This window comes from Pistacia vera, unplaced genomic scaffold (genome assembly GCF_008641045.1).
Source record: "Pistacia vera cultivar Batoury unplaced genomic scaffold, PisVer_v2 Contig240, whole genome shotgun sequence".
In the NCBI taxonomy this organism is placed as follows: Eukaryota; Viridiplantae; Streptophyta; class Magnoliopsida; order Sapindales; family Anacardiaceae; genus Pistacia; species Pistacia vera.
This window is the reverse complement of record NW_022196047.1, coordinates 339,258-353,156: the sequence shown is the minus strand read 5'-3', so window position 1 is coordinate 353,156 and position 13,899 is coordinate 339,258. Positions and strand designations below refer to the sequence as shown.

Genomic DNA, 13,899 nt, shown 5'->3' with positions numbered 1-13,899 from the left:
GTTTGAGGGTATTTGATAATCCGAGGATTATACTATATTATTTAGGCTTTTTGGCCGGATTTTAGATACTTTTTAGTTCGTTTATGCCTAAATTGCTACTTAATTCTATATATTTTATGTTTCAGGCCGAAACATGCATTTTTAGTAAATAATGAGCGAATTAGAGTTTCTGGACCCAGAAGCAAGCGAATGTCATTTGGGAAAGTTCTGAAGCAGAGTTAAAGCACTATGAAGTTTGTTCCCATGGGAAAGCATCGAAGATCGAAGATTCAACAAGGAAGCAAGCGGAGGGCAATTATGTAAATTCAAAAGTTTCCAGGAAGGTTCGCCGCGGTGAAAGAAGCTAGGCACGAGATTCACTTTAGTTCGTCGCAGCGGAGAAATTCTTTCTTCGTCGCGGCGAAGTCTGCGAAATTTTGTTTTCTCCAAAACGCACAGTTTTATTTTAGGAATGGTTTTAGGTTTTTAAGGGAACTATATAAGAAAAACCTTGCCATTTTGGTCGAGGTTCGTCTGGTTTTCATTTGTTTTAGAGTAGCTTTTACATTTGGAGAGAAGATTTGAGCTTTAATCTTATGGATTCTTCAACTAGGGAAGATCTCTACTATTTTCTCTTTATTTCAATATGTTGACTACTGTGTTTACTATTTTTCTTGCTAATTTTGTTAATTTAGTTATGAACTAACCCATTTTGGGTTAAGGTTTTGATGTAATTCGGATTTCTATGGATTAATCAATTGATTATTGTTGCTTTTATATTCTATTGCATAGATTGTGTGATTATTCTGATTTTTATTGATGTTACTTGTTGAACATGATGAGATTGAGAAATGAATCATGTTGAGCTTCTTGGATAATCACCATTGTTATTTTGAATGCTAGAGATAGATTTGAGAAACAATGAAATCAATCTAGGATTCTATTAGCTTAATGAACTTGGATTTGTTAATCTTTAATTTGTTGGGTGCGGAAGATTAATACGGAAAAGTAGGAATTCATAGCCTGAGAAGGTATGTTTTATAACTTAGGGAATTCGATTTACAATCCGTGCATATAAGTGTAAAAGTAGCATAATTTGTAGAATTAATCCATAGGATCCTAATAAATTCAAAACCCTAACCGTTTGCTTTATTTGATATTGCTCTTGTGTTAAATCTTGCTTTCATAATTTAGTTGTTTTTACACTTAGTAAATTTTGCTTTCAGTTAAGTTTTATATTCTCCCATAAATCTAAACAATTTTCGGTTTCTCAAACTTGAAAACAAGTAGAAAATTTAGTGCTTAGCAACCAATCCTCGTGGGAATGATACTCACTCATCACTTTATTACTTTGTGCGACTAGTGCACTTGTTATATTTGCATATTATAGTAATAACGCATCAGTTGATAAGAAAACTCCGAAATGAAATCAGCAACAACTTGCCCTTTGATAGTTACTTTCAGTCTATAATGCAGATTGAACTAACTTAGTTCTGTAGCCCACTTGAGCAATTTACCTGAAGCCTTTGGCTTTTGAAGGACTTGCCCGAGCGGATAATTTGTCAGTACATGAATGGTGTGGGCATGGAAGTAAGGTCGCAGCTTCCTAGAAGCGATCAGCAAGGCATGAGCTAATCATTCTATCTCTAGATACCTTGACTCGGCATCTAGTAGTCGTTTGCTCGTATAATACACTAGCCACTGAATTTTGTTTTCTTCCCGAATGAGATTTGCACTTACCGCATACTAAGAGATGCATAAGTAGAGAAATAAGATTTCCTTAGGAAGAGGCTTGGACATAAGAGGTGGTTTTCCAAAATGCTCTTTAATGCTTTAGAAGGCTTGCTCACACTCTGGAGTCCATTCAAATCTCTTATTAGCTCTGAATATATTAAAGAACGACAAACAATGATCTGTTACTCTTGATATGAAGCGATTGAGAGCCGTTATTCTCCCATTCAAGCTCTAGACTTGCTTGTGATTGGCGGGACTTTTCATATCTAGAAAAGCTTGGATCTTCTCAGGGTTGACTTCAATTCCCCGATGGTTAACCCTAAACCCTAGGAATTTCCTGAGGATACTACGAATGAACACTAAAGAGGATTAAGTTTCATTCTATATTTCCAGAGTGTATCAAACATTTATGCAAGGTAAACTATGTAATCGCGACATGTGACTTGACCAGCATGTCTTCGACATAAACCTCCATTAATTTCTTGATCTGCCCAGAAAACATACGGTTAACCAAATGCTGGTAGGTTGCCCTAACGTTCTTCAGACCGAAGGGCATAACTTTGTAACAGTACAGTCCTCGATCTGTGACAAACGAGGTATGCTCCTCGTCAGACGTGAACATCGGGATCTGATTATACCCCGAATAGGCATCCATAAGGTTAACAGCTCATACCTGGAAGTGGCATCAACGAACTGATCAATTCTGGGCAGAGAGAAACTGTCATTTGGGTAGGCTTTGTTGAGATCCGTGAAATCAACACAAGTTCGTCACTTACCATTGGGTTTTTTACCAAAACAGGATTGACGACCCAACTAGGGTAATGACTTCCGGAATGAACCTGATTGAGAGGAGCTTGTCCACTTCAACCTTAAGAGCAGCATAACTCTTTGGGTCTATTGTTCTTCACTTCTGGCTAACTGTTTTGAATTCACTATCAATGTTAAGTGTATGACATATAACATCCGGGTTGATCCCGAACATGTTAGCATGAGTCCATGCAAAAACATCTATATTCTATCTGAGGAAGTTCTTTAAATCAGTTGCGAGCTGAGGGCTGAGATTGCTTTCGATTCTCAACACACGAGTTGGGTCATTCTAGCCGACTGAAACCTTAGATAAAGTCTTAACAAGCCCACTGTGGGAATACTCCTTTTGAACACAAGGATCAATATTGTCTTCAACTGGACCAAGCTGTGGTCCGATCCTGTTGATCGTCATTGCTTGTTCAGGAATGCACACAGACTTTCCTTTCCCTTTACATGCCATTTGCACAACAGTCACGAGATTCACGCTGAGACTCCTTGACTTCCCTACACCCTATCAAAGTGGAAAATTTCATCTTCAGATGATAGATGTAGGTGACAGCTTTAAAGTTCGGCAATAAAGGTCATCCCAAGATGCCATTGAAAGCTAACAGATAGTCTACTACCAGAAATTCTATCATCTCAGTCACTTCGTGGGTCTCACCCAAAGTGATAAGAAGTTCAATTATTCCCCTGGGAATCAGATAATACCCGATAAAGCCATAAAGAGTAATGGAGACAAGCTTCAGATTTGTCTTCTCTAATTGCGTTTCCTCGAATGCTTGCTAAAATAGGATGTTCACGGCGTTCTTATTATCCACTAACATTCTGTGGACTTCGCACCTTCTTATCTCAGCCGCGATGATGGGTGCGTCCTCATGAGGGTGATGCAATCATACTGCGTCTTTCTCGGAGAAGGTAATCTCCTCTTCTCTATACGTTTTGCTAGGTCACGGTGCCATGCTTAAGACATTCAAGGGCTCATGCTGAGCCTCTCGAGCGTACTTCTCTTGAACACCTCGAGAGCTTACCACGATATACAGTCCCACAAAGATATTCCCTACCACATAGAGACCCTTGCGACCTCGGCGCTTCCTTCCATTACCCTTTTGATCTTTCTCCTTAGTAAGAGTTGGACCATCTATATACTCCTTGAAGTGCCCCTTTTGAATGAGGTCTTCAATTGCCTGCTTAAGAGCTCATCATTCATCAGTATGGTGCCCATTATCCGGTTGATAACGGCAATATTTCTTGCTGTTTCTTTTAGAAATGGGATTTTTCATGGGCTCTAGCTTTCTGAACAGATTAGCTTCTTCTTACTTGTCCTGAATAGCTTAAACCAATGCATTTTAGTGGAGTAAACAAATTTCAGTTGCGATCATGACGAGAAACTTGGGTGTAAGATTTCTTGGGCTTAAACCATTGTTTCTTTCCCTTTCTTTGATCGTCATTAGCCCATTTACGATCAGATCTTTTATTATTCTCTCTTCGATTTTCCTCCCTCTGACTAGGAGCACTAGTCGAAGGCCCAAGGTCATGGCAATTTAAAGCTGCCACTGAATTCTCTATTCTGAGATATTTTTCTATGAGGTTGTAGAAGCAAGTGAGAGAAGTATCATCCTCTGATCGCAGTTTCTTCCACCGGTTGGTTTGTGGGTGAACTCTAGCAATAATTAGAGTTCGAACTGAATCTTCGAGTGCATTAGCCACGTTGTTCAACTCCCTGTGAAACTTGTCAATATAGGACTGGAAAAATTCATCCCTCTCCTGTCGTATGTTGCTAAGATAGCTCAACAATATTGAGAACTTCCTATTGGCCTAGAAGTGTCTAAAAAAGAATGAACTCATCTTCTGCCATGAGTTGATAGACCTTGGTAGAAGCAATCTAAACCACCGTTTAGCGTGGATAGTCAGAGTCACTGCTAAGCAGCGACATTTCACTAAGTTAGAAACTTTGTGAAGCTCTATGAGGTCGTTAAACTCATAGAAATGATCCTGCATATCAGAATTCCTATCGAATGCTCTCATGTTGGGCATTCTAAATCTTGACGGGAAAAGAGTAGTCAAAACTGTTAGAGAAAAGGGAGACGCCTCAGCGACCTACCCCAACTCATTCTGTTGAGCTTTAAGCTAATCCAAAGCTCGATTTAATTTTTTTATTTGAGGAAGCAAAGTCACCTGAGGATCACTTTCTGCAATATAGGTGCGTTCCCTACGATTGCGATCAAGGAAAGACAGCAAATTGGACTCTTCCCTGTCTTGGTCGGAGCCTTCGGCATACCTTGACACATGCTGGCTAGAGCCTTGTGAAGGCACTGAATGACTTGGGGAGTTCTCCTGACTTCTGAGATGGTCAGAACCGACCCGCAGTCGGTGGGTATTTTCCTCTCGGTGATGATCAAAACCATCATTCAGGCGATAGTGGGAATCTCCCTGCTAGCACTCTTGTGGGGATGCCCTTGCAATGTGGCATGAGATAGCTCACGATGCAACATACCACCAAGCCGCAAAGCTACATGTATTCTCCCTATTTCACGACCAGTATTCGATGGCCCTTTAGAGCCTTTTGGCCCATGCTCAGCCACTTGCTTTTTCTTATCTTTATGTACTGTAGTGCGTGCGGTATGAGCCTTTGCTCGTTTCTGCGCTTTAACGCGACCTACAAGCGTTTTTGGAGGTGGCGTTATATCTTTCCAGATAATCCATAACAGCCGAATATGGCTGAGAGGTCGAGGGGTTACCCACCGTAGTACTTTGAAGAGGTGGAGTTACTTCAGAAGGAGTAATCTTCTAAACTCGGGGGGTCTCCTCATTGTTGGTGCTAGCACACTCAGTTTCAAGACCTCGAGCCATGAGCTTACAAGTAGAACTGACTAATCAGTTAGAAATACCAGATGAAGGGCTGATATGAAGCTTGCCTTCCTTCTAGCGTCAAACTGTTGATGCTTGATTTTGACACCAACAACCTCGCACGCGCAAAGTGCTAAGCAGATTATAGAAATTACATATGATATGATTTGTGAGTTAGAGCAAGGTTACAGATACGATTGAATGCAAAGACTGAATAATAAATAAGAAAGGATTTTTACGGTGGTTCAGATGCTTAAAGCGATTTCTACATCCACTGTTTCTTTTATATAAATGTGTTACAAGAGGTCGCGTATAGCGAACAGCGAACAGCAAACAGAGGTACAATGACTGAGTATTCAGAGAGAATATCAAGTCAGTCTCTTTCTCGTAGGTTGTCTTTGCAATTGAATATTATGAAAATCAGAGAATGACCGATCCTAAATTTTAGGGGGGGTCCTTTATTTATAGTTGCTGAATTCAAGGTTATGATTACAAATCTGCAAGTGGGTAGGTGTCGTGCAAGTCTTTCCTTGCCTTTCATTGGCTGATAAATTAGGAAATATCCTCAAATTATCTGGGGCTTGGACTGGTGTACAATCCTCATTCACTTGTAGACAAAACCTGAACCTACTAGGTTGGTGACAGCCGTATTCTCCCTGTCTTGGGGCAATGTGACAACTCCTGGACGATGCAAAGTCTTCTTGAACTCTTATTGGTACTCGCTGATGTAAGCTTATGTCAGCTCTGATTTTTTAGGCATAATAAGCACCTCACTGAAATTGAAAGCTGACGAGTGAGGTAAAAGTGTTGATCCAAAGCATTATAGAAGCATGATAGACCACACATTGTGCTTGACGGCATCTAGCATGATATTATATTAGTGTGCCTAGTTATTAAATACGGGTACGGCAAAAAAAAGGGTACCGGAATTTTACGGGTATAATACGGCCAACCTTGAAAAATACGTTTATAAAAATCGGCCATAAAATTCGGGTACGGAAAAAATACGATACGGATATTACGGGTTTAATACGGTGCATTGTCAATAATACGTTTTGAAAAATACGGCAATATCAATCTTAATTTAATACTTTTTGGATTACCTGGTTAAATAAGCTTATTCTTATGTTAAATAACCTTAAATAAGGTTAAATAATAATTATTAAAAAATAACTGATATTCAAATTGTAGTTTCAGACTCAAACACAATATTTAGCCATGATTCTTTTCTAATTAAAACTGATAAGTTTGATATTAAAGCAACCAATTTTAACTTCCATTAATCCATTATATTAAATAAGAACTAAAATTCTGTCTCATAAATCTAATAAAATATTAGTGTTACAATACCCATAATATATGACTTTAATTGTTTTCATTTATTTATTATTGATTCAATAAAGTTAAGACACTGAATTACTAGGTTGACTATCAGTTATTCTTTATAATAATTATTATTTAACTGTTAAGGTTATTTAACATAAAGAATAAGATCATTAATATCATTAATTCAATCTAAAACCCCTTTTCCAACTTTCCTTAAAAAAGAAGAATATAATTGATTTTATAATAATTATTATTAGGAAACCCAGATATTTTTGTTGGGTTTAATTAGTATTTTATTTCAATTTTATAATCCCATGTTACTATACGTCACAGATTGCTTTGGGATTTTGAATTTGGACAAAATAATTATATCTTGTCCCATTCTACTCTTCTTCTAACGGCTATTTAATTTCCACTGATTTTTATTTCTTCTTCCCCATCAAAACGACGTCGTTTCAATCAGCTCCTTTTTTTTTTTTTTCAATCATTCGCGAATAATTCGCGTATACGGATATCCCAAAAATTCGCGAATAATTCGGCACCCATTTAAAAAATACGTAAATATACGTTTTATACGCGTATTTACTAACTAGGCTGCATATGTGCATGTTTCTAATTATGTCATAAATAATCTCACTTAAATACAACCAACAAAAACAAAAAAGAAAAAAATTTAACAAGAAAGATAAATGAATTAAAATCATATATTTACAAATTATAAGAAAAACAAATAAATTATTCATATATTTATGCATTTAGACATATCAAGCATTTAATTAATGTTAAAACTATTTAGATTTTAAACATGAAAAAACAAACGTTGTATCATTTATGGATTGTGTAGGAAATTTCAGCCAAATCATAATTATTTAGATTTTAAACAACAAAAAAAAAATCCCATCATAAATATAATCAATGTACTTTGACTTCAGAAAAATATGTAATGTAGTAGGGTTATAGAATACAAGTAAATATTAATAAATAGGATAATAAATAGAAGATCATCTAAATTTTTTTTGAGGATTTAGAAATATAATTTACCTATTAGATAATATTTAGTATATTTAAGAAAATTAATAAATTGAATTGTTTATAATTCTAAACCTTAATAACGATTTTCCTTTTTATTCCACGGTGGAAAAATGAGTGATAAAAGCCATGAATGACGGTTTGAGTTTGACTGCTCTGACAAGTTCTTAGTCCAAAACGAACTCAATCAACTCGTTCTACTATCAGTTGCTAACGTTGAGTTGTTTATGGATCTAAATTCATTCAGGCGAAGATCTTCTCCCTCCAACTCCACAGATCAACGCTTCCTCGATCTTGGACGACCTCCTTCTGAGAGATTCTGGTTCTCTACTGTGAAGCTTAACAGGATTTTGGCTGCTTGTTTGACTGCTCTTCCACTCCTCATCACCCTCTCCTTGATCTTTGGTCACCAGCCGTCCGATCAGGTCATCGGATTCGCCGACGCCAGAGTTTTGGATGCTCAACCTCAACTAAATATCTCCACTACGGTGAATGCAGGTGAGAAAAACTCTCTTCAATAGTTAAGCTTTTCTTTTAAATGCTCGTAATTTATAATGTAGATGTTAATGTGATTTGCTGCTTAATTGGAGCTAAAAAATGTGATGCAAATTTGGCATTCTTGCAAAAGCCAAAGTGAATTTCGCAAGTTTATGAACTGCAATCTCAATTAAATTTAACAAAAGGGAATTTGTTATAGAATTAAATCTTGCTTGTACTAGTTGTAGAATTTAAGTCTGGGTTTAATTTTAAAACAATTTAGTACTTGTATGAATATGTGGCAGCTTTTGTTAAAAATCCCCATTATAGGACATTCTTTGGTTCTGCTTTCCATTAATTCTTTTCCAGCTCAATAAGTGAGAAGCAAAGGGTTCTCGAGAACCTTGGCTTAAATTAAACAAAATCATTGTTTAATATCTCTGTTAAACCCTCTGTTTTATTTTTCTACGTTCTGAATTTTGAGAAATATATCTATCTGTGCCAGTTTTTAGACTACCAGTGATCTTATTTTATTTAATGTTTGTTTAGTTTTTCAAGTTGTAATCTCTGTCCGATCCATAGGTTCAGTCGATGATCACTTTAAAGCTGCTGAACTGCCGGAAGACAAATTGCTTGGTGGACTTCTTGCTGATGGGTTTGATGCAGCTTCTTGCTTAAGCAGATACCAGTCTTTTTTATATCGCAAAACGTCACCCCATAAGCCTTTTCCGTATCTCCTTTCCAAACTTAGAAATTACGAAGATCTTCATAGACGCTGTGGACCTCATACACTGTCCTTCAACAAAACCCTGAAACAATTTAAGTATAGTCATAGTATTGGCTCCACAGATTGTAAATACATTGTGTGGATATCTTTCAGTGGCTTGGGAAATAGGATTCTAACCCTTGCTTCAGCATTTCTTTATGCTCTTCTTACAAACCGAGTCCTTCTCGTTGATCAAGGAAAGGACATGGCTGATCTCTTCTGTGAGCCATTTCCAGATAAATCATGGTTGCTACCCCAGGATTTTCCTATCACCCATAAGTTCAAAGGCTTCAATCAGGACTCTCCTCAGTGTTACGGAAAAATGCTGAAGAATAACATCATTAACACTTCAACAGAATCAGTACCATCCTATTTATATCTCCATCTCACTCACGATTATGGAGATCATGATAAGCTCTTTTTCTGTGATGAAGATCAAGCATTTTTGGCAAAAGTTCCCTGGTTAGTTATGAAATCAAACAACTATTTTGTGCCGTCACTCTTTCTGATCCAATCTTTTGAACACGAACTTGGCAGACTATTTCCCGAGAAAGGAACTGTTTTCCACCACTTGGGTCGGTATCTTTTCCACCCCTCAGACCATGTATGGGGCCTAATCACAAGGTACTATCAAGCTTACTTAGCCAAGGCGGATGAGAGGCTCGGAATTCAAATTAGAGTTTTTGATACAGGTGTTGGTCCATTTAATCATGTAATGGATCAGATTTTGGCCTGTAGTCTGAATGAGAAGCTGCTGCCTAAAGTTAACATGCAAGAATCTGTTGTCAATCTATCAGAAAAGCCTAAATTGAAGGCTGTTCTAGTGACATCTTTGAATTCTGGATACTATGAGAACATGAGGAACATGTACTGGGAACATCCGACTATTTCTGGTGATTTTGTTGGGTTTTACCAGCCAAGTCATGAAGAGTATCAACAGACAGAGAAAGGGTTGCACAACAGGAAGGCATGGGCCGAAATGTATCTCCTCAGTCTGACTGATGTTTTGGTCACAAGCTCATGGTCTACATTTGGCTATGTAGCTCAGGGTCTTGGAGGTTTGAAACCATGGATCCTCTACAAGCCTCAAAATAGGACAGCTCCAGACCCACCTTGTCGACGAGCAATGTCAATGGAGCCTTGTTTTCATGCTCCTCCCTTTTATGATTGCAAGGCAAAGAAAGGAATTGATACAGGTGTAGTTGTTCCCCATGTGAAACATTGTGAAGATATGAGTTGGGGCCTTAAGGTGGTCGATGGTCATGATGAGTTATAATCCCTCTTTGTTGCTGAAGTTCCTTACAATTTTGGATATAAAGTAGATTAATTTTCTATTGGAGGTCAGTGATAGTGCTAGCTAATCATAAACTTGCAATTTTTCTTTCTCTATTGGCTCTGAGAATGTTGCAAACTGAGTTCAGAGTCTACAAGCAGATTGAGAATGCGATAATAGAAGTTTTTTTTTTTTTTTAATAGCTATTTCACATCCACTGGAGCTGTATATATATATATATATATATATATTCCACATAAAGGAAGGTAGTTGTGTTTTGGATTTTAAATTTTTGTGATAGGAGCCTGGAGATTATGCATAAATCCATATAAATCTAGGCAAATCAGATGTCATCAATAAGGAATCCATTTGACAAACACTAGAAATCATAATAAGTAACTGAAAAATAAAGGCAATAATAAACCAACTGTAAAAGGGCAGCTATTTTTTCATAAGTGTTTTTAAGTATACCCGTTTTATGTATGCACTTAGGAAGGAAACTTGAAAATGTTTTACCTAATGCTTCAAGGGCAATTATTTATTTTGGGCATACTAGTGGCTTTTGTCCTGTTTATTTGGCTTCTCTTAACTGATTTAAGGTTCATCAGTTGCATTGGGGTTCAACTTCTTGGTTTGACATACTTCTCTTTTGAAATAACTTTAAATTATCCTAGATGGTTTAGCAGAATGATTAAGAAACCCAGGTCCAACTGGTTTTTGAAATTATTTGGGTGACTTTGTATTGCTTTCGCCACTAGTTTGGGCTTTCTAGTTTCTACTTTACCCTTCCAATTTTACTTTTACTAAATGTGGTGACTTTTAGCCTCAGCTTACTCTTATTTAGACCTCACCTTCTATTTAAAAGGGGTTAAAAAGGTTATTTTATTTTATCATCTTTTAATTACTCTTTAAGCTATTATGAATTTATGATGCTCTAAAAAAATAAATTACTCTGTAAGACAACAGTTTGTGATAGTGAATAGTGATGTTTAAGATGAAAATTTATTTTTTAATATCATAAAAGAATATTTATAATAGAAATAATATTAGATCAACCAAACTAAGTTAACGAAATTTTAAAGAAATTCTCAGTAAAATTGCTGCTCATATATGGTGACTGAATCTGCCCAGATCTATGATTTTTGTAAAAGACTCTTGGTCGCTTAAGCGATCTTGTCCGAGGCAGAATGAATATCTGCCCAGATCTATGATCGCTTAAGCGATCTTATGTATCGCTTAAGCGATTCTTCCTAAAAGAGTCTATGTCGCTTAAGCGATATTTTCCGGGGCAGAATGAACATTTGCCCAGATGGGTAATCGCTTAAGCGATGCTTCGTAATAGACTCTTGGTTGCTTAAACGATTTGAGATCGCTTAAGCAATCATACATGGAAAAGTCTTTGTCGTTTAAGAGATATATGTAGTCGGTCATATACATAATTGTTTGGTACCATGCCATTCTTTAAGTTAATTAATTTCGAAATGATTGTGATTGGGAAACATTTGTACATCACTCATTTCCCTCCCAAATCCAAAAAGAATTTGTATCGCAAAATTAAGTAATTTATATTAATCTAATCCATCACAAATCAAAATATAAGAGACATCAATGTAACCTGTTTATCGAAACACAAAATAAAAAATAGGCATGGGATGCGGCAAATATCGAAATATATGGACAAGCTAACCATTAGCCCCAACTGTGGTGAATCAAATAATCACACCAGTACATCACACGTTGTAGTGATACACAAAATGAAACAAAATGCTAAAAAACCATTATCCAACTTGGGTGAAGCAAATGATCACACCATGCACAGTAAATTCAAACTGCTAATGAGATATCTTGTATGGACAAAATGTCAGACCCAATTCTTTACAATGATTCTGCAAGCACAAGGCTTTTGGCTGCCGCAAGAAGAGCCACAGCACAAGAATTTCCTATACACTGTCTTTAATTTACTTTTTGATGCCAAAGAGTTTAATGTCACTAACACCTTTGCACAATCCCTTTATTGTAGATGCCTCTTCCTGCCAACCAGCCTTTGAGAAGTTTTCGAATTCTATTTGCCAACAACCTCTCTGAGATAATTGTTTGGTACCATGCCTTCCCAGCAGCCTTTATTGCAGATGCATCCTTTTGCCAACCAGCCTTTGAGAAGTTTCCTCTTATTGTTTGTCAGGAACTTGCAAAATTATTCGGCACACACCTGCAGACACGTCAACTTTTGTAAATAATAAAAAAAAAAACACGTAAAAAAGTTAAAGAGTGGGTAGGTGAGAAGTTCACTCAGTTCGTGTCTTTCGATAAAGCTCCATATAAGCATGACACCTGTAGCATCAGCACCACAACCCAAGTATCAACATCAACATCACATAAACTACGAAATTCAAAGTCCAACTTTCATACCTTTTGATTGGGTTCTGCTCACTCAAAATGGATCCATCTGCCCATGGAAGTAGTCGACAGCCCAGCCCTCTCGACAGTCTCTCACTGTTTCATCATTCAAGTCGTCTATCGGGGTGTTGGTCATGTTGAACTCAATAAATTTGAAGGCATATGCCTCACATTGAGCACTACAATAGGAAGAAGACATTAGCATTAGAATAAACTTATAGAACAATTGTATTATGTAAGTTAGTTTTATACAAAATTTACCTTGACTCATTTACTGGGCCGGTAGAGCGTTTAATTGGCCACTTTTTGGTTAGTACTTGATCACCCAAGTGCCCAAACATCCTGCTGTCACGCAACAGCCGTGTGAACAACCTGGACAGTGGCTCCAACTCGACCTCCAACTGTTTGTCTCGACAAATAGTTGGGTTTCAGTCAAGGATCTTCAGCAACCCCTCCTCTAGATGCGCGACGACTGCTATCTAGTGCATATGTTTGATGAGGATGATGTAGTATACTCTTTAACAAAGGCCCAACCGTGGCCATATTTGGGCTAATCCCCCCGTATGTACTGCATAATTCTGTCATCAAAATGAAAATCATCAGGGATGCAGTCCAACTGTAGTGGGGCCAATCTTTTTCGCTTCGGTCCTTTTGCTGCACCACTACCAACGACATTTTTAATTAAAGTGCGATATGATGAAACAAGTGTTTGGCCAAACATCACATCGGTGCTGGCATAGTCGGGATACAATAGATCACCATCAGTAATCTGTCGTAGCCTCATCAGTGCTAATATCTCATCAATGTGCTGCATCAAATAAAAACAACAAAATAAGTACAGAAAACATAGGCAAAAATAAGGAAAATTAAGCAAAAATAACTCACCGAGTCCTCAAGCCATGTGCCCATCGTCAATAACTTCTCAAACCATTCCCGGGGATAATCCCATGTCTTACACTTTATATGGGCATTACTTCCTGATCCATTGTAATAGGCATAGAAGAGTTTTTTCTTTTCCTCTATTGGCCTATACAAATCGACATTTGAGTCCATTTTCGCTTGCCCACTTCCTCCCCCTTCCTCCATTTTTACATCCCTGCTTCCTTCGCCTCCCACCTCGCCCTCCTCCATTATCACCGCCCTACTTCCTCCACCAACCTCCTCAATTTCTGGTTCTTCCTCCATTTGTTTCTTAATTTTCTTCTTCTTTACCTGTGTCACTACCATGTAAGGCGATTTCACAAACTTGCTCTTTCGGCTCTCT

The 13,899-nt window shown here is 37.4% G+C and overlaps 1 protein-coding gene across 1 annotated transcript; it reads left to right on the top strand.

Annotated features, from left to right (window-relative positions):
* Positions 1 to 7,873: 7,873 nt before the first annotated feature.
* LOC116131737 (galactoside 2-alpha-L-fucosyltransferase-like) lies at positions 7,874 to 10,432 on the top strand. The gene is made up of 2 exons (XM_031417407.1): positions 7,874 to 8,220; positions 8,782 to 10,432. The coding sequence occupies exons 1-2, from the start codon at positions 7,950 to 7,952 to the stop codon at positions 10,239 to 10,241; spliced, it is 1,731 nt and encodes a 576-aa protein (XP_031273267.1). The 5' UTR covers positions 7,874 to 7,949; the 3' UTR covers positions 10,242 to 10,432.
* The last annotated feature ends 3,467 nt before the right edge of the window (positions 10,433 to 13,899 follow it).

What these genes read in the sequence shown, in the direction of transcription:
- LOC116131737 (XM_031417407.1), top strand. Translation starts at nt 7,950, where the DNA reads ATGGATCTAAATTCATTCAGGCGAAGATCTTCTCCCTCCAACTCCACA. An exon ending in CTCCACTACGGTGAATGCAG is followed by an intron (nt 8,221 to 8,781) that starts GTGAGAAAAACT and finishes TCCGATCCATAG; the next exon opens with GTTCAGTCGATGATCACTTT.